Below are 20,706 nucleotides of genomic sequence, written 5' to 3'. Positions count from 1 at the left end.
ATCGTTGTCTGCATCTTGTTCGCCTCTTTTGACGACTCGACTCGCCATGCATTTCTTTTCTCTTCATCCTATGCTCGTTTAATGCGTTGATTTAAAATTATACTTAAATAAAAGATCAAAATCTCCTCGAAAACGCACGATCGTTCACTGAAAATCACACGAAAATTTATCCACATCAAAAGGAACGAAAGGTGACAAGTGCGCAGATGCAGTTGCGCATGGTGATGCGGGCTCAAGTTCGGTCAGCAACATTCTCGACCCCAGAGCTATTGTCTTTTTCACGTGACTGACGGCGACAAAAGCTCTGGGAAACTCCACGCAAGCGTAGCCAAAATCTGGCTACGATGACTCTATTGCGCACGCTCCACATTCCAGAGACAAAAAACGGCTCTTGCAACGATTACTAGCAGTAGGATTTTGTTGCAAATTTCAGCAAAAATTAATGTAACAGCTTTAGCTCGTGTAAAGGCCCAGTAAAGTTAAAATCAGCAAGGTAGTTTTTCTAAATGAATACTTAAGCTTTATTTTAAAATGTTCAACAAGTGAATAATTAAAAAAGTCATTCGACCGTTGCATTCATTCAGACATGTCTGCGGTTTTATGCAAATTCAGGTCGTGTCACGTAATTGTAATTAGTGCTGTTTTTGGACGATTCTCTGCTGTTAAACGTCGTTATAAAATGAACATGGTTATTTAAGTGAAGAGGAATTGCTCTGAGACTGTTGATTTCGTCTCTAAACAGAAATACATCCGAAAACAGCACATATTACGATTGCGTGCACAATCTTTGATTTACATAAAGCACAGACATTCAATTCCCCAGGGGCCAGGACAACCATGCCGACGCACGTTCAAATTTTGGCGCGTTACAGATCGACCAATCAGAAGTGTTTTCATTGTTTCAACGAACTTCAAATGAGAATAGGCTCTGTTCCAGGGTTGCCCAGAGCTCTTCTCGCCGTCAGTCATGCGCAAAAGAGAAGAGCTCTGGGGTCGAGAATGGGTCAGCAAAGACTCGCGTCGCGTCACTTGCGTCGAGGCGGGAAATTTGTAATAAGCAAGCTAAGCTTCAACAACGAAAGCGAGTGTCAGCACCTTTACATCTGTTCTATTTCGACTGTTTGGCAAGTGCTATGGAATCGCCGAGAGAAGAAAATGAAGAGAATAGAAGACCTCATCGAGAAATCCCAAGAGCTGCTCCAGAGAATCAGGCTACTTCAGAAGATATCAATCTTGTGAGAAAGTTACTGGCCGAAGTTGCGGAAAGAAAATCAACAACTGAAAAGTGAAGTGTCAAATCTTAGACAAAAACAAGAAGGCGACTATTCCAGAGATCAAAAGACAGCGATAGTGAGTGCTCGGTGAGTAAGATTATTTTACTATTATACTTTTAAACTGAATACTAACCGAATATCGAGACGCTCGAATGGCGGTTTTAATAATGAGTCTTTGGGTGATGTGTGACATTCCCCATGTAAACAATGAACGTTGTCAATGAAGGTTTAGCTTACCTTTTGCGCTCCGAATATCATTTACTGCAAACTAAGTCATCTACGCAAAAGTGTGTGCATATATTTGCTTAACAGTAAGATTAAATCCAAGAGTACTTATGAGTCTATCATTCAATTTCACATACACTTGAATTCATTTGGAGTCTGTGCAAATTCATGTAGTTTTCACTTCTTGTTTAGCAAAGGAAAGGTTTGAGAGAAGAAACTTGAACGGTTTTCATTTTTTGCCGGCATTCATTTCATTTACGAAAATAACACGAGCAGTCCTCGTTAGTTAAAGCGCGAGGTTCCGCGCATCGGTCGGATTCGGGGAGTTTATAGACAGCAAACGGTGCTGAAGACCTGCAATAGTTTTTGAATCTCGCGCGATTTCTGTGATCTGGATGACAAAGGTGGCGTAGCTAAGCAACCAAGCCTCAGAGCATCTCGACCAATAAGGATGCCCTATTCTTATATTCACCTCTGCGACTCGTTGACTAGTAGTCGCTAATAGAATCGGACATAGAAGAATGCGCTACAAGTCTCAAATTCATTTTCATTTGAATGGTTTCGCCCCAGGGGGGGGGGGGGGTACTCCGGCTTGTAAATGACGGGGATGATCGAAGGATTTTTTTGGGTTTGAAATTTTCGATTCCGGGATTTTTTTTTGGGTTGAAAAATTTGGCAAGTATTTTTTTGGGTGACTTGATTTAAATAGGGGATATTTTTTTGGTATTAAAAACGAACTAAAGTGCCTTGGCACGGCCTTGGCGTTTTTATGGTATGATGAATAAACAAACACGAGCGTTCAATTTTTTATGGTTTTCTTTGTGTTATGTTATTGCCCTTCCTTGCCATTTAGGGGTAATTTGACAAGGGATTTTTTGGGGGGTTATTTTTGGTCCAGGGATTTTTTTGGGTACTGTCGGAAGACTTAAGGATTTTTTTGGGTCTTGAGTTTTGCCTCCATTCGATCATCCCCGTCATTTACAAGCCGGAGTACCCGCCCTGGGGGTTTCGCACGTAGACTCGTTTTGAAACAGAGGCAAAGGGTAACTCGGAAATGGTCTATTGAAATAAAATTGGCTTACATTTCGTTGTCTTGCATTATTTTGACTTCTATGTGTTCCTACAGTGGGTTTTAAGCCGTTTCAGCGAGTTATGCTTTGGACGGTTTAGCTTCCCCTAAAGAAAAACTAAACCGTCGAAAGTGAAAATCGCTAAAATGGCTTACAACTCACCCTAGGAACACAGAGAGGTCAAAATAATGCAAGAAATACAAGAGGTAAGCCATTTTTATTTCAGTTCCTTTACAATGTAATACTTAGAGCAATTTTCGAAGCTTTCTCGTACAAGTTGTCTCATACGGCTGAACCAGAGTTAAGCAATCGGCCACATTATATGTCACATTGATCGCATACAACGCCTGGGCCGCCTGTGAAAGCACGAATCAATAAATAAACCACTTTCACTCAATTGGACGACAGGCCTGAGGATTCTATCGGCTGAGAGTTGGCTCGGGACAAGCCAACTATCAAAAGTGTATAAAATCCGAGAGTGAGCCTTGCAGCTAATTGTTTTAGCATATAACACAGAAACGGATCTTTTTAACAAAACGGTCGGTATGAGTGGTTTATTTATCTTTTTTGTGACTTCGGCCAGTCCATGTCGGCACTTTTACTTATATCGAGAATTAAAAGGCGGTTGCTTGGCCAATCAGATCGCCTGTTTACCTAATAGACGGGCGTTAGGTTATATATGCTAACAGCCGAGAGAAACGCGCGCAGGCTGATTTAAACACGACTTCTATGCAACTTATTCCCACTAACCAGGTTATAAAATCAATTTGTTTCGTTAATTCAAACTTAACAAAAATTGGATTATACATGTATGTTACTCTGTAATATATGTTCATTCGCAAGCAGTGAACAATACTCAGTAATCACCCAAAAATTACATTCGCTCGGTGCTTCCAGTTTGAGTCGATGCATGTATATTAATTGTTAAGGTGTGCTTTAAAAACTTTAAAATGTCAATGCGAGTTAGTTTGACACTGTTTTTTTTTTTTCTGTTATTATAAAACTACAAGAATGCCCTCAGGAAAGTGTGGCAGGAACTGACAAGGCAAGAGGATCAGGAAAACCAGCTTGAATACAATTTGAACACCAGGTGAAACATGTAATAGATTGGTTCTTTTTAGTCTGCATTTACGTCGTCTGGACGCGGTTTACCGGCGTTTTGAGGAAAATTACATAACTGTGAATAATCGGCTAAGTAATCGACTTTAGACCATGACGTTCACTGTCTGAAGGGCTGTAAAGCGCTGCCTAATAACAGTTTTTCTATCTGCAAAATGCGTTTCGCTGACAATTTGTAGCCTGTGTACAGCCGTCCCGCTCCCCTCAAAAAAATCGGGGAGGGCACGTCGTTCCCTCCCCGATTTTTTTGAGGGGAGCGGGACGGCTGTACACAGGCTAAAAGTTTGTTGAATAATAAAACAGATATCCTGCTCAATTATGCGGAATATCGTCTGGTTTTAGCCAACTCGGCCTACGGCCTCGTCAGCTACATGTAAGTATCAGGCGCGATTCGCAGAATAATTGTTTAATATCCAACTCGCGCTCATGGAATAATTGTTAAGTACACAACAGATATCCTGCGATCTACTTACATGTATTGCGCGTCAGCCAAGTCATGTGGGGGGAAGAGGAGAGCGCTTACCGTAACTTTTAGTTTTTTGTTACGAGTTGTGATGGGTTCGTTGTATTATTTGTGTGACTGAGATGAAATAAATACGGTGGCCCAGAAGGGACAAGTTCACAACGCTTCTTCTTGAAAATGCAGTGTTGTTCTGTAGAAATCTAACTGTTATTTTTAGAACTGAATTTGCGAACAACACTGCATTTTCAAGAAGAAGCGTTGTCCCTTCTGGGCCACCATAGATTTAACTGCTTCAATTCAGCAGTTAATTATGTTTAATGGGTTTGTATAGTCTTTTATTCATTACCGATCATTACCTCTATCGTAGGTTTAATAGTCCATCAAACCAGGCCATGGCAAAGAAAGTTGTCAAAGAAGTGCAGTCAGTGTATATGGCAAGAAAAAATGGAAAAAGGCTATCATAAGAGGTAAATTTTCTCGTAAATGTTGTATGTACATAACCAATTTTTTGGTCTTTTTGATTACTCGTTTTAACAATATTATTCTCAGTTAAACAGTTTTAAAGGGCCTCAATAAATTTGGAATTATGTAGACTAAAATTTCGTTTTAAGTTTGTTTAATTGTTATCGCTCTAGATCTGTACATGTAGTACATGTATTTTGGGCTTGTAATTGGCGAAAAGCCGTAAGTAGCCTCCCTTATTGATAAATATTCTGTTGCATTTTAGTTGCCGTTCAACAACACTGGAGATCCTTACGTGACGATGCAACCAGAAAAACAAATAGCAAATTCGAGGAACACAGACGAAAAGTTAAGCGGAACAATCGTTTAAAGAGAGTAAGTATAAGAAACATACATTGTTGCTCCTTGATAATTAACTGGAGAGTTTCAGCTTTATCCTTTATTTCTCTCAAACGATTGGCATTAACTTTTGTAAGACTGGTTTTCACTGGCCATAAACATAAGCGCATAAGAAGAGCAAACACTGTCCGATTAGAAATAAACAAAAACCAAACGAAAACGAAACTATTCGTTCTTCTTGTGCTTTTCGTATCTCTTCGGGGCTTATTATTCCTGTGCATGTTGAGAACAGGATGATAAGAAAGAGTTTGTTCAATCTTCTTATGCGCTCTTGTGCTTGTGCTTATCTCGGTGAGAATCAGCCTTTTAACAAAGTTCTAAACAACAATATTTTTAGTCTAACAGAAAGTTAAAGTTCTTTTTTTTTATGATGAGTTTTCCCTTTCTATCTTTTAGAAACTATCCAGGCGCCTCCAAAGTCTACAGAAAAGCACTCTGTCAGAAAATGACAAAAAACAAGGCGAAAGAAATCCTATCTTCCCCGAATGCGATTGACTTTATGTCATCAGAGGAAAGTGAAATCGATGATCCAGATTCGACGAGTGGTCCAAAGCCAAGAAAAACAAGAAAACTGACGTGGGAACGCACCAAGCTCAGGAACATTAAATCAAAACTGGACGAGGCTCATTTAAATGGCCTGAGCAGCGAGAAACAACGTCGCACAAGTGCCCTTGTAACCAGAACCGAGACGGCATCTGTACGGCCCTGCCCGACCAATGCCCCTAGTTGGGCAGTACGCACTGATTGATAGCCACTGGACTGAGTGTATTGACTGTGTCATAACCACTCTAACCACTTTTTTTAGCTTCAACGAACAGTGTGGAACCTTGAAACGTTCATGATCAATATACATTTTAATAAAACATATATCATTTTCCTTTATTCTTGGGGACAATCAGGTTGTTTCCATTTCCAGATTTGCCAACAAGTTATGTTATGATGCGTAAGACTTTTTCAAAAACAAGATCAGTAAAATAACGAACGCTACTTTTTCAACAACAAAAATGATTATAGGAAAGGAAAATAAATAAAGTTTTGGTAGAAACTATCGGCGTCCGCAACTGCTATCACACAATTACGCGTCCAGTATTGGGCCTGATTACGTCAACGGAAACAAGAAAAAATAACATGTTTCCGGAACGTTACCTAGTATTTCCGTCACTTTTAGGCCTGTTTACGTCGACGGAAACCAGCAAAAATCATATTTCCGGAACGTTATCCCATGTTTCCGCAAACTTTAGGTCTGTATACGTCGACGGAAACATGAGAAAAACATATTTCCGGAACGTTATCGCGTGTATCCGCAAACTTTAGGTCTGTATACGTCGACGGAAACATGAAAAAAACATATTTCCGGAACGTTATCGCGTGTATCCGCAAACTTTAGGTCTGTATACGTCGACGGAAACATGAAAAAAACATATTTCCGGAACGTTATCGCGTGTATCCGCAAAGGTAACCATGAGATTCCGCTTGCGGAAACCGTTGTTTCCTTCAGCTGAAACATGACGGAAACATGTAAAAAAGTGGTACGGTTCCGCTGAAACCGCAGCAACGGAAACACGAGTAAACGCCACAAAACCGCAGACGGAAACACGAGTTGTCCGTCATGTTTCCGCAACGGTGACACATGTTTCCGCAACATTTCCGTTTACGGATTCTTGGTATTTCGTCCTGTGTTGGTACATGTACTATCATTGTTCCGTTGCACGGTTACACTTTGGCCATTTGATACATTCAGAAACTTGAGCAGCTTCTCTTCCCAAAATGGCCTCTCTAGCAGATTAGAATAGTCGATAAAATTTCTCTTCCTTAGCTCTCGAGGAAGCTTATTGTAATCTGTTTTATCAATTCTTATAATGATCAGACTATCATCTCGTCTGTTCAAGAGGCGATATTTCGCAAGGTCTAGTTCGTAGTTACAAAAATTACTCTTCAAGAAATTGTTTGATAAAACTGCTATGATCTTGTAGCTTTTGTAGACACTCTCCGCCATGCTGTCTTGGTATGGTCCGCCAGGCTTAAAGTCTCTGTAGTGAATGCAGCACTTCAGATGATGCTTTTCTTCCAGGAGTGGAAGAAGCTTGGTGGTGACCCAACATGAATCCTCGTGGTTGTAAATTATGAAAGCATGGTATTCGAATTCTAAACAAAAATATAACAACAAAGAAAAATAAGTTGATTGGCGGCTACAAACAGCTTGCTTATTCAGGCACTACGGTACGGTAGCTTTGACTTGTTACGTCCTTCTGCAGAGCTCAGTTCGCTTGTCTACCGTATATGCTTAGTGCGCACGCTCATCTCCAAGAATGGGGTTAAATTGCGTTTCAGTATACTAGATCATTTGCAAACTACAGCATTTTAACCAGCTGACTATAATGGCATTTCTTACATTATCCACATGCATGGATGCATGCGTACATGTCTCTCTACATGATGAAATAACAAGGACGTGCAATGCTACAGTACTGCTCATTAAAACGTTTTAGCAATGTTTTCACCGCGGTCAAACGTCTCAGGCAGGTTTTCTTTCCATTTCGCCGTTTTTTGTTCAAATTGAAGTGTTATTACGAGCAAGGATGAATAAAAATAGTTGACGAGTGAAAGCATAATCCCATTCCCTCAGGTAAACCAGTGTTTTTACTTTTTAAATGTTTCGCATCCGAACCAAAGGTGTTTTGACAAATGGCGCCGACAAGTCCGCATATCGCTATTTTCAAACACGTAGAACTTTTTTAGTAAAGCTCCAAAAAGCTTAGTAAACCCTTAGTATACCGGTTATGTATCGAACTTTAAACTGTGAAAATTAAAACTTTATCTTTGCAGTACTTTCCTTATTTTTTGCATATTTCTGTCGTTTGACCGCGGTGGAAGCAATGTTCTTATTGCCTTTGCTGTCGTGGCTCGCTTTAACTGTCAATGACGAAAAACTCCCGTACCATGTTCGATTAAGTTAACGAACATAGCTTCAACAAATATTTCTAACCGGGTCAGATACGTACCTGGAGGCAAAGAAATGTCTCTCTTTTGGAACAAGAAGTACCTCAGTAAGCCAACAACGAGAACTATTCCTACCAAAACTCCAATCGAAATGGACACGTAGACTGTGGTGTGATTTGGACCTGTTTTAAAAACGTGAACGTAGAGCATCAATGGATTATATCAGGTATATATATATATGTTTATACCATGCCATAGAAAATACAGCCAATCAGAATACAGGAAAGCCGTTGTATATTCGACGGTATTCAACCCAACCTTCCCATAGTGCGCTGCGACTGTATTCTTGACGAAATTTAGTAAGCGTATTTTCTATGACATAGTATAGAATAGTTACACAACACTTTCTCGTGGTATACTATGGAATATCCCACTTGTCACTTGTATTTTCTTGGCATACACAATCGCCTAAAGGCTCGTGTGTATACCGAGAAAATACAAGTGACTCGTGGGATATTCCATAGTATACCACTCGAAAGCATTGCATAACTAGTATGTATTAGCTAATATTGACTGTTATTAACAGCAAGGTTTTTTTAACTCACCTGAAGTTGTCCAAACCGCAGTTGGAGCATGAGGTGATGATGCTGGTGATAACAACAATAATCCTACTTAGCAAAAATATATAATTGTGTCATATCCGTTTCTTCTCTGCGACATTCACGCGGTCATTTCCTTAATTTATATTCCACATTTTCGTTTATCCCACGCATCATAAAAACGTGATTGAAAATCGTTGACCAATGAAACGCATAAACCATGAACAATGCGACCTAAATGTTTACCGGGAAATCTGAAAAAAGGATGGTCGTCGTTGACAGAATAGACATGACAGTACGACAGGTTGCATAGACCGCTCGACCACCTTGCTACTTTAGTAGTTTTGTTCTAGATAAGAATATTTTCATAAGGAGCCCGAGAGATCGAGAACGGAATACAAAGATATGTAGAGGAGATTAACCACCGCTTTTGCAACAAACTTTCGACAATTATCTGACCTAACTTAGACACGATTTATTCTGCATTCAAGGCTAATCATTAGTCATGTTCTAAACGAGCAGGGGACTGGGTACGAATTTTAAAAATTGATTAAATTGAAAAATGAATTCTGACATCTGAAAGAGAATCCAAAAATTAGTTTATTTACAAAATTTGATTGTTATCGGTTTAAACACATAGGTATAGTTCACTTTTAGAAATCGTTAAAATAAGAGAGCTTAGTATGGATTGGAAGGACAGCTGTCCATCCAACCCATACTACGCTTTCTTATTTTATCGATTTAAATTAAAAGAGTACTATGCCTTTACGTTTAAACCAATAACTCTCAAGTTGGGTTAAGTTACTAATTTTTTGGATGCATTTTCAGATGACACGCCCAATTTTTCAATTCATTCGATATTGAATATTTGTACCCAGTCCCCCGCTCGTTTCGAACATGACTAATTAATTCTTAATAAAGAAATATTGTGACGTATCAACAGCCATGCCCAGTGCCATGCCCCCACGGTGAAATTCACACCAGCACTCTTCCCCATGCATCACTGACCCGAGCTTAAGACGTTACCAAATATGACTTACATGTGATTGGTTCATATCTTTGCATCAATGAGCCAGTTTCGTCCAATTGTGAAGAATAAGGAAGGCCAATAACCTTTGAAAAAGGGGAATAATAAGCGCCTTGAGGATGATTCACGCCCCCCCCCGGGGGGTGGGGTACTCCCATAAATTTCGGAAAGGGGTGTGCCACCAAGGTTCTTAAACCCTGACCCTATTTAAGGATAGGAGGCGCGGTGGCCTAGTGGTTAGCGCGCTCGACTCCGTGTCGAACGGCCCGGGTTCGAGGCCTGGCCGGGGCGCTGCGTTGTGTTCTTGGGCAAGACACTTTACTCTCACAGTGCCTCTCTCCATCCAGGTGTACAAATGGGTACCGGCGAATTTACTGCTGGGGGGTAACCCTGCGATGGACTAGCACCCATCCAGGGGGGAGTAGCAATACTCCTAGTCGCTTAATGCTACGGAAACCGGGATAAGCTCCGGCTGTATGAGCCTCATGGCTCGGACACAGACTTTACCTATTTAAGGATAAAGAAAGCGAAAATTGATACCCTTTTTGAGGCCCAAAACCGAAAATGACACCTTATTTAAGGGGAGGAGAAGCGTTCCGTGACGACCCAAATAACGGCTAACCGCGCACGACAAGACAAAAATCTTTATAAAATCGCTTTTCTAATACCTGAACATAATATTTTTTCGTTTAGCTGGGCGTTTATTTTAGCTAATAGAATTTAGGTACCCTATCTAAGGATCACACTGGGAACACATTGCCAAAAGGAGCAAAAATGATACCCTATTTAAGGATCGAGAACCTCAAAAACCATACCCTATCGGGCGGCACATACCTATATAGGCTATATATGGGAGTAACCCCCCCCCCCCCCGGAGGGGGGATTCACGAGGTCTTCAACATTCAACATAAATTTATCAAAGAAAAATTGGGGTTATTTTTTTAACGTCATATTAAAATACTTACGTTCATTTGAATAGCGTTCGGGAATTGGTAGCCATATGAAGTGATATTCAGGTTGACAAACGTTTGGTTCTAAAGGAAGAAAAAGTAGAAATTTCAAAGGCTTGGTATCTTTCGTGTTAATATTGATTCTCCTTGCAATGGTACTAAAACTAAGCCGAATGCCTGGTTCGTGTTCGCAAAGCAAAATGCAAGCTTAATCGCAAACACAAATACGAAAAGTCTCAGCAAATCAGAATTCATGACAAGCTCACAGAAAGTCTGGATAGTAAGTTAAAGAAATTGTAATAAAGAAAATATTAAAATGGAATGTCCACGCAGTCAAGTGCTACAAACTTGCTCTTATGTACCTGCACTTTCTTTGTTTTATCAGTTGTGCAGATGCAAATGAAAGAAATTAACCCGAATTTCATTCAACGACATTCACAGTTAAATGTATAAATTCAATGCTGTTCACATTTATAATTAGAAGGACGTTCTTACTTTTGAACACACAGTGCAAATAACAGGTCCTTGTAAGAAAACTGAATTAGTACTGGGCATAATGAGTAGGCGAAGAAGAATTCCTGTCCAGTTTCCATACGAATCTAAAGAGTAGATCCAAAAGGAAGACTTAGTATGTCATATAGGCAAGGTGGATGCAAGATATGATAATTATCTGCAAGCCAATGATATTCGGCCTTAGCTTACTATTCACTTGATTAGAGCACTTGGTGCAGGTTTCATGAACCAATCTGACCGAAAAAAAAAACATGCAGGCTTATGGGTCCTGTTAGAATACAATATACAAACTGAGTACTTACCGTTTATTGGAGTCCAAGATATATTCACATACCAGTGGCTGGTGTTTTCATATTGTCCGAAAGTAACATTGACCTCGCCTGGGGCCCAGTTCACAGTCTGGTTTGGTGACGAGTCTGGACAATCTGAAACACATTTATCAAAGAAAATTAATAAAGACAATTAAAATCCAGCATATCACATTTTCCGCTTCCCATTGCTAATTGGGGGCCAAAATATGCGCTGATGTCAATGAGTTTTTCTCCCCCTTGCCCCTCAATATTCTGACACTCAAAATTGAGGGTCTCGTGGAAACAAAACTCGCTGTTTCTTTTGGGGCCAGTCATAATATAAAATGCTTAATGAACTTTGGTGCTGGAGAAAATAAGGGTCAAGCATTAATATCTATGTACCCAACGAGCCCTCGTTATCAGGCGTTCCTTCGTTATCAGGCATTACTTGGCTTTGAAAGTTATGTTTTTTCCCCGGTCTGGGTTATCCTAATTATTCATCTATCTTAGTTTTGTTGTTTAGTTACTCACTTCAGAGCTCAGTTTCCACCGCCAATACGTATGAAGTACATCAGGTATATATATGTATTAGCTAATATTGACTGTTATTAACAGCAAGGTTTTTTAACTCACCTGAAGTTGTCCAAACCGCAGTTGGAGCATGAGGTGATGATGCTGGTGATAAGAACAATAATCCTACTTAGCAAAAATATATAATTGTGTCATATCCGTTTCTTCTCTGCGACATTCACGCGGTAATTTCCTTAATTTATATTCCACTTTCAAAAAGACATTTTCGTTTATCTCACGCATCATAAAAACCTAATAGAAAAATCGTTGACCAATGAAAAGCATAAACCATGAACGATGCGACCTAAATGTTTACTGGGAAATCTGAAAAAAGGATGGTCGCCTTTGACAGAATAGACATGACAATACGACAGGTTGCATAAACCGTCTCGACTGCCTTGCTACTTTAGTAGTTTTGTTACGTTCCAGATAAGAATATTTTCATAAGGAGCCTGAGAGATCGAGGACGGAATACAAAGATATGTTGAGGAGATTTACCACCGCTTTTACAACAAACCCTCGATAATTATCTAACCTAACTTAGACACGATTTATTCTGCATTCAAGGCTAATTATTAGTCATGTTCTAAACGAGCAGAGGAGTGGGTACGAATTTTAAAAATTGATTAAATTGAAAAATGAATCCTGACATCTGAAAGAGAATCCAAAAATTAGTTTATTTAAAAAATTTGATTGTTATCGGTTAAACACATAGGTATAGTTCACTTTTAGAAATCGTTAAAATAAGAGAGCTTAGTATGGATTGGAAGGACAGCTGTCCATCCAACCCATACTAGTGATACTACGCTTTCTTATTTTATCGATTTTAATTAAAAGAGTACCATGCCTTTGCGTTTAACCCATTAACTCTCAAGTTGGGTTAAGTTACTAATTTTTGGATGCTCTTTCAGATGACACGCCCAATTTTTCAATTCATTCGATATTGAATATTTGTACCCAGTCCCCCGCTCGTTTCGAACATGGCTAATTAATTCTTAATAAAGAAATATTGTGACGTATCATCAGCCATGCCCAGTGCCATGCCCCCACGGAGAAATTCACACCAGCACTCTTCCCCATGCATCACTGACCCGAGCTTAAGACGCTACCAAATATGACTTACATGTGATTGGTTCATATCTTTGCATCAATGAGCCAGTTTCGTCCAATTGTGAAGAATAAGGTAGGCCAATAACCTTTGAAAAAGGGGAATAATAAGCGCCTTGAGAATGATTCACGCCCCCGGGGGGGGGGGGGTACTCCCATAAATTTCGGAAAGGGGTGTGCCGCCAAGGTTCTTAAACCCTGACCCTATTTAAGGATAAAGAAAGCGAAAATTTATACCCTTTTTAAGGCCCAAAACCGAAAATGACATCTTATTTAAAGGGAAGAAGAAGCGTTCCGTGACGACCCAAATAACGGCTAACCGCGCACGGCAAGACACAAATCTTTATAGAATCACTTTTCTAATACCTGAACAGAAAATTTTTTTCGTTAAGCTGGGCGTTTATTCTAGCTAATAGAATTTAGGTCCCCTATCTAAGGATCACACCGGGAACACATTGCCAAAAGGAGCAAAAATGATACCCTATTTAAGGACCGAGAACCTCAAAAACCATACCCTATCGGGCGGCACATACCTATATAGGCCATATATGTGAGTAACCACCCACCCCCCCCCCCCCCCCCACTCGATGATACACGAGGTCTTCAAGATTCAAAATAAATTTAAAAAAGAAAAATTGAGGTTATTATTTTAAGTCATATTAAAATACTTACGTTCATTTGAATAGCGTTCGGAAATTGGTAGCCATATGAAGTGATATTCAGGTTGACAAACGTTTGGTTCTAAAGGAGGAAAAAGTAGAAATTTCAAAGGCTTGGTATCTTATCGTGTTAATATTGATTCTCCTTGCAATGGTACTAAAACTAAGCCGAATGCCTGGTTCGTGTTCGCAAAGCAAAATGCAAGCTTAGTCGCAAACACAAATACGAAAAGCCTCAGCAAATCAGAACACATGACAAGCTCACAGAAAGTCTGGATAGTAAGTTAAAGAAATTGTAAAAAAGGAATTATTGAAATGGAATGTCCACGCAGTCAAGTGCTACAAACTTGCTCTTATGTACCTGCACTTTCTTTGTTTTATCAGTTGTGCAGATGCAAATGAAAGAAATTAACCCGAATTTCATTCAACGACATCCACAGTTAAATGTATAAATTCAATGCTGTTCACATTTATAATTAGAAGGACGTTCTTACTTTTGAACACACAGTGCAAATAACAGGTCCTTGTAAGAAAACTGAATTAGTGCTGGGCATAATGAGTAGGCGAAGAAGAATTCCTGTCCAGTTTCCATACGAATCTAAAGAGTAGATCCAAAAGGAAGACTTAGTATGTCATATAGGCAAGGTGGATGCAAGATATGATAATTATCTGCAAGCCAATGATATTCGGCCTTAGCTTACTATTCACTTGATTAGAGCACTTGGTACAGGTTTCATTAACCAATTTGACCGAAAAAAAAAACATGCAGGCTTATGGGTCCTGTTAGAATACAATATACAAACTGAGTACTTACCGTTTATTGGAGTCCAAGATATATTCACATACCAGTGGCTGGTGTTTTCATATTGTCCGAAAGTAACATTGACCTCGCCTGGGGCCCAGTCCACAGTCTGGTTGGGTGACGAGTCTGGACAATCTGAAACACATTTATCAAAGAAAATTAATAAAGACAATTAAAATCCAGCATATCACATTTTCCGCTTCCCATTGCTAATTGGGGGCCAAAATATGCGCTGATATCAATGAGTTTTTCTCCCCCTTGACCCTCAATGTTCTGACACTCAAAATTGAGGGTCTCGTGGAAACAAAACTCGCTGTTTCTTTTGGGGCCAGTCATAATATAAAATGCTTAATGAACTTTGGTGCTGGAGAAAATAAGGGTCAAGCATTAATATCTATGTACCCAAAGAGCCCTCGTTATCAGGCGTTCCTTCGTTATCAGGCATATGCATTACTTGGCTTTTAAAAATTATGTTTTTTCCCCGGTCTGGGTTATGCTAATTATTCAAGTATCTATCTTAGTTTTGTTGTTTAGTTACTCAGAGCTCAGTTTCCCCGCCAATACGTACATCCACCCCTCAATTAACCAAAATATTTCTGTATTTCTTAGGTTACAAATTTCTTATAAATCAGTGAAATAATTGTCGTGTTTAGACTAATTCTCCTTATATAATTATTATTGTTGTCATTCGATATATGTTAAAAAACTCTTGAAGGCGTCTGGTTAAACATAGGAAAATGAATGACAATGAACTTCATTTTATTTTCTGCTTACTAGGAACAGGTGGGAGTGATTTTCGCGTGCGTCGTTTGAAGATCAGTCCAGTTAAAGCTTGTTGGTCTGCTGCTGAGAAAAGAGAAAGGAAAAGGGATAAGAAAGTCAGTGGGAGGGAGGAGGGGATTAAAATTAACTCCTTTCATTATATAAACTAGCCTGCGTAGCAGGCGTCGAAAGGGGAGAAAGGGGGAGTTGGGAAGAGAGAGAGAGGGAAAAGGGGGAGTGGGGGTGAGAAGGAAAGGGACGCCTGCTCTAAGAACCCCCTTTTGTTCATTTCTGCGGCCGCTGGCGGCCGCAAAATTCTGATTGGCTAGAAAACAATGGGTATTGTAAAATGCAAGTTTCACAATTTTATTTCACAAAAAACTAAGATGGCGGCGGACCAACCTCGTTTCATGGACGTATTAGCAATTGCTTTAAGAGACTTAAATTATGCTAATGAGATATTGTCTTAAAACCGGAGCAAGAATCTGCTGTCAGGGATCTTCTAGCCGGTAGAGATGTCCTGGCGGTTTTGCCTACTGGTTTGGTTTATCAAATGTTTGTGCGTGCAAAGAACCACGAACTATTAAACGAAAATCAGTGCGATAATGCAGCGATTCTCGTTATTTCGCCACTGAAGAGCATTATATTACCGAAGATCAGCTCCAGGATTTGGAATCAATGGGCTACCCTGCGGCTGACTTGTCCAAATTATCGAGCGATGATCTTGATCTTGATCCTTTGTCGCCTTTTCGCCTTCAGCCGTGTCTTCGATTTCCCCAATTGCACTTTCGACAGAAAACTGCAGCGACTTCCTTGAATTTCCCCGCTCCGTTAAATGTTTATCTGGTTCTGTTGTAGGCCTTTTTCCTTACTTTCGTTCCGGAGTAACCGTCGTTGCAAGTTGACGTTTGGTGCTGATTTTTTTCGACCGTTGACTCACAATTCGCCGCCGGAAAAGCAGTGACATTGCTGGAAGTTACAGTTGTCTTGATAAAATAATAAAACTCCGCCGCATTTCGTATTTTGCAGCCGCAACTTCTGCAAATGCGTTCTGACAAACTTTGGCATTTAAGTAACGAAAATCCAATTGAAGACTGCAATCTGCCAGAACTGTTCCTGGACTCTCTTGCCTTATAGATTTCGTAAATAAATTTTCAAACGACGCTTTCGAACCTGATGGACTTTTAAATACCACAGCACGGAATCGACAGCGATCATTGAATTCGTTTTCCTTTTTTTTTTCGGCCCGTTTTGAACTCTTGTAGGAGTTACGGACATTTTCACGCTAAATCATGGCTGTCCCGAGGTGAGATTTTCTACTTTGCGCAAAAATACTCGCGCTTCCGGAGTCCCGAGAAACAGAAATTACTGCGTGTCTAAGAAGCGCGCAATGCGTTCTGATTGGTTAACGTACATGTAACAGTTAACTGACAGTTACTAAATTGGATTACGAGAAAATTGGTGGGCGTTATGCAAAATACCGGGTTCTTACGGCAGGCGTTCCCTCTTCCCCTCTTCCCCTTCTTTTCCCCTTTCCCTTTCCCTCCCCTTTTTACGCCTGCCACGCAGGCTATATATAAACTGCAGTGGTATAGCGAGTGGTAGCAAATCGAGAAAAATGGTATCACACATGTGTGGATAAAAATGATATCCACACCTGTGATATCATTTTGACCAATCAGCTCGTAGAGTTTGCCATGTTCTAATGCTCAATGAGCCAAAGTTTATCGATATTAAGTCGAAACATCTTCGGATCTCCCTCGGCAATCTTTGGAAATCTTTGGAATTTTTCGGAAAAGTTCGGAAAATGTTCGGAATCATTCGTATGATCTTCAGACAACATTTTGAAAATCTTCTGAAATCTTCGGAAAATTGTCGGAAATCTTCGGAAAATCGTCTAAAACATCCTAATTAGTAGGTTTATATAATAAACAGAATAATACATGGTTGCTTGGATATAATATGAAATTTATCTTCTCGTGTTCAAAACCGATTTGAACACTCGAAGATAAACTTCATATCTCCGCGCAACCATGTAGTATCCTTTATTTAGCAACGGCCCAATTTGATAGCAAGAACTACAATGTAACAGAAAGCCTCTTGATCACATGTATCACGGTATGAGAAGACTACAAATGTGGGCCCTCGCGGTGCGGGGCTGTGATTCAAAAGAGCTTCATTTACGCATGTTACTTTTATAAACTTCCATTATGTACAAGACCAAGTTAAACTGTGTGCCAACGAACATCGTCTGTTTTTTGGTTGATTCATCTAATACAGTACTCTTTTTTTTCTAACAATCTTGACACGTTTACGATTGAGATACACAAAACTGTGCTAAGATATAAAATGTACAAATATATCTTTTTCTTTAATTAGCAAAGTCTTTTCAGTTTAAGGTAATTAATCTAAAAATTCGAATTTAATCCTTGCCTTTATTTACTTCCGTCAGCAGTAGAATTGTGCAACTTTAGATTAAGCCAAGCAAAATGCACAATATTAATGACTGTGTATGGAATTGAAGGTGACGAAGAGGCTCCTGAACGGCGTGGGGAGGGGGTATAACTTCAGCGAAAACTTTTATCGAGATCCCATTTCCCGGCCTATATTTTGCCCAAATCCCAGTCGCATTACCATTTTTTGTTTGTGATTCCCATTTTCCCAGTGACAGAAAAAAAATGGCCGTGCAGAAGTGATGCTATACCGTAGAATTCCGGTTGTAAGCCCTGGGCTTATACAATTTCGTAACGGGTTTTGGGTGGGCTTATAAGCGAAGGGGCTTATATCCGGGAGGGCTTATAAGCGGAATGAGAAAATCGTTCCGAAACGGGCCACGGGAGTGTTGATCGAAATACGTTTTTAAGTAAAAACGCACAATAAAGCAACATTTAGCCCTGTTCAGTACTGTCATCCGGAAGAGGGGGGCTAATATCCGGGGGGCTTATAATCGGATGTATTTTTTTGTTTCCAGGTAGATGGGCTATAACCCGGGGGAGCTTATAATTGGGGGGGGGCTTATAACCGGAATTTTACGGTATACCACCAGCTCGAAACTTAAGAAAACCCGTGAGCAAGTTGTAACGATTACCTTTACTTCTCTTCAGGCACTGCTGGTAACAACTGGAACGAAATGTCGATCCCTGCAGATCGTGAAGAAAAATATTTTCAGATAACTCATTAGTTTACTAGGGATACTAAACGTTCCAGTGAGTTGCAGACGTTCTCTGTCTTTAGGAACAGGTGTGCGTTTGATGTTAAAGTTCAAAAACGTTAGTTTTCAAGTGTGAGTCATCATGTATCTTAGTTCTGCTGGTAATATTAACACATAATCCAACAAACAGGTCACAAGAAACAACGAGCAAAGGAAAATTGAAAATCTAACAAATTCTTCCAACTATATAGCTAATACTATAAGAAAGGATGGGATCAACAAAGGAGAATTTGTATGTTGACGTTGGGGCTTGAATATCCGCAACGGAAGTTCACTAAGAGCAACAAGTAACATGTTACTTTTATTTCATGGTGATCAAAAAATATGAATTGAGTTTCCGGAATCTGTTCGTATCCAGAAAGGAAGAGTCGAGATAAGGTTTTATAACCCGCGGAGTGGATCATTTTCACTACGAATTTGAATGCAACTAGAATTAATATATGTCTTTTCATGTTTACCATCTTTTTTGTTCTTTTAGAAGCTTTGTTTGTCTTTAGTGTCAGTTAAGATCACAACTGAAAACATTTTTTACATGCTTTCACGAACACCTTGTCACAACTGAAATAATGTAAATATATATGGGTTTCACTTTAGAATCCATTGAAGTCAACTCAGACAAAACTATACAGAAACTTTGTTTTTCAGATAACAATGCAACAAAAACAACAACAAGTTAGAAGAATTGTTCTTAGTTTCTAAGTTTGTCAGAACTAAGTTGGTTCATGTAGTCTTAACTGAAATACGCTATTAGAGATGGCGCAGCAGCAATCATTCTAATCAGCTAATCATTCTACCAAGCCTGAAAGTCATGTTATGGTACGATACCTTAATACATGGCTAGCTTTACAACGTGCAAGAAAAACCTGAAGAGTTTGTAAAGAGGTCGTATAGTTGTTCTCGTCTCTACCTTACCATATGCAAATTTCACTCAAAACTAAAGAAGTACATAAGGAAATGAAAATGGCCCATGTTTTGATTGTCACTAAATCGCAAGAAGAGACCCCGTTCATTTCAGTTTTTTAGATTTGAAATTTGTACCACGTAAGGTCCGAGAATGACTTCAGTAATTTCGTAAATAAAATGAAAGGACCTTCTGAAATGGCTTGGGGGCTGTTTGCTGGGAATGTTGAGAAACGCAGAACATTTCACCGAGACTACGACATTGATAATGCTTCTCTACTACCACAGACCTGATTAATGTTTTCTTAGTCTGCTAAAATGACGATTGCATTACATCGGACCGAACGAGTCATTCAAGAAGAGAAAAGTGAATAAGGTCGCAAGTTCTTAACTCGCAACAGTAAGGTCAATTCGGTGTAATGTAGTCTTTTTCAGATTGGAAGTTCTGGAGTAAGGCCCGGGCCAACACGGGGATGAGAGTTGACAAGAGTTCAAACTCTCGCTCTTCCTTGGCATGGAACTCTCATGGGCTCTTATCGAGTTTGAACGTGCTCACATTTTTAATGGGAATCTACGAGAGTTTGACGAACTCTCATTCTAGTTTGGCCCGAGTTGGTGATATTCGATGAGAGTTGACAAAAACTCTCATGAGAGTCAACTCTCTTCAGCTCTCATCCTCGTTTGGCCCGGGCTATATATTGTCAACTATGCTGTAATCTTTATTCAAAGCGATTTCGATTTGCCCTATTTAAAATTTAAGAGATGGAAGTTCTCTGGAAGTTCTTATCTAAGGCTGATTGGTGTCAGGCAGAAAAACGACAGTGACAGCATACCTCTCTCCTGGGTCTTTCGACCCTTTCCAATCGACCAAGTCTGCATTTTCCCAGGCAATCTGCGAGACTTGATTTTGAGAGAACTTGATTTGATTCCTCTCCAAATTCACAAGTAACGAGCGCACATAATAATACTAAAGCCGCAATCTTGCTGACTAGGGACATTGAAGCCATTGCCATCTTTGTAAGCTTTGGATGCCGTCACGAACGCGAATGCAAAATCATCGTTGTTTACCTTTAAAAATACCTTTCTTCTTAGGGACACAAATATTCGCATCAACATAAGAGGGGGGTGGGTGGGGGTAACGAAGGGTAACGTGGGGAGATGAGGGGGAATGTGGAGGTAACGAGCACTAAACCCGACGCGGCACGCGATATGTAAAAAGCTAAACGTACAAAATCGTTTACTTCTTCTCTGGAATACGTTCCTTTCTACTCTCCTCATCACCCCTTCCCCCCCCCCCTTTCTGCGTGAGTCTGTCGCTCAGGCTATAGTGGGGGGGGGGGAAGCAAGACAAGTAACTTGATACA

The 20,706-nt window shown here is 39.9% G+C and overlaps 1 protein-coding gene and 1 long non-coding RNA gene across 5 annotated transcripts in view; one reads left to right on the top strand and one right to left on the bottom strand.

Moving 5' to 3' along the window:
* LOC144633258 (uncharacterized) overlaps positions 1 to 20,415 on the bottom strand; it is a 31,746-nt gene extending 11,331 nt beyond the window's left edge. The window contains exons 1-15 of one of the 2 annotated variants that reach the window (XM_078492099.1): positions 20,176 to 20,415; positions 18,320 to 18,371; positions 15,244 to 15,315; positions 14,482 to 14,604; positions 14,162 to 14,265; positions 13,681 to 13,749; positions 13,025 to 13,097; positions 11,965 to 12,006; positions 11,344 to 11,466; positions 11,024 to 11,127; positions 10,544 to 10,612; positions 9,592 to 9,664; positions 8,558 to 8,599; positions 8,015 to 8,134; positions 6,695 to 7,157 (exon numbers count right to left, since the gene is read on the bottom strand). In XM_078492099.1, the coding sequence (XP_078348225.1) occupies positions 6,695 to 7,157; positions 8,015 to 8,134; positions 8,558 to 8,599; positions 9,592 to 9,664; positions 10,544 to 10,612; positions 11,024 to 11,127; positions 11,344 to 11,466; positions 11,965 to 12,006; positions 13,025 to 13,097; positions 13,681 to 13,749; positions 14,162 to 14,265; positions 14,482 to 14,604; positions 15,244 to 15,315; positions 18,320 to 18,371; positions 20,176 to 20,355 (1,709 nt within the window). In that variant the 5' untranslated portion in view covers positions 20,356 to 20,415. The remainder of the gene's footprint in view (positions 1 to 6,694; positions 7,158 to 8,014; positions 8,135 to 8,557; positions 8,600 to 9,591; positions 9,665 to 10,543; positions 10,613 to 11,023; positions 11,128 to 11,343; positions 11,467 to 11,964; positions 12,007 to 13,024; positions 13,098 to 13,680; positions 13,750 to 14,161; positions 14,266 to 14,481; positions 14,605 to 15,243; positions 15,316 to 18,319; positions 18,372 to 20,175) is intronic. The other variant, XM_078492100.1, reaches the window with a different exon arrangement.
* On the top strand, positions 61 to 6,058 carry LOC144633350 (uncharacterized). 3 transcript variants are annotated; one of them, XR_013567048.1, is made up of 6 exons: positions 61 to 236; positions 999 to 1,361; positions 3,580 to 3,659; positions 4,519 to 4,618; positions 4,879 to 4,988; positions 5,409 to 6,058. It is a non-coding gene; the product is annotated as an uncharacterized LOC144633350 (long non-coding RNA). The 3 variants fall into 3 exon arrangements; XR_013567047.1 differs by lacking the exons at positions 61 to 236; positions 999 to 1,361 and having other exon boundaries at positions 2,510 to 3,659; XR_013567049.1 differs by lacking the exons at positions 61 to 236; positions 999 to 1,361 and having other exon boundaries at positions 2,510 to 3,659; positions 4,519 to 4,639.
* Positions 20,416 to 20,706: the final 291 nt, after the last annotated feature.

This window comes from Oculina patagonica, chromosome 12, assembly GCF_052425735.1.
Source record: "Oculina patagonica isolate OP01 chromosome 12, crgOcupat, whole genome shotgun sequence".
Taxonomy (NCBI): Eukaryota; Metazoa; Cnidaria; class Anthozoa; order Scleractinia; family Oculinidae; genus Oculina; species Oculina patagonica.
Note: the sequence above shows the minus strand (reverse complement) of the source record. Positions and strands in the feature narration are given on the sequence as shown.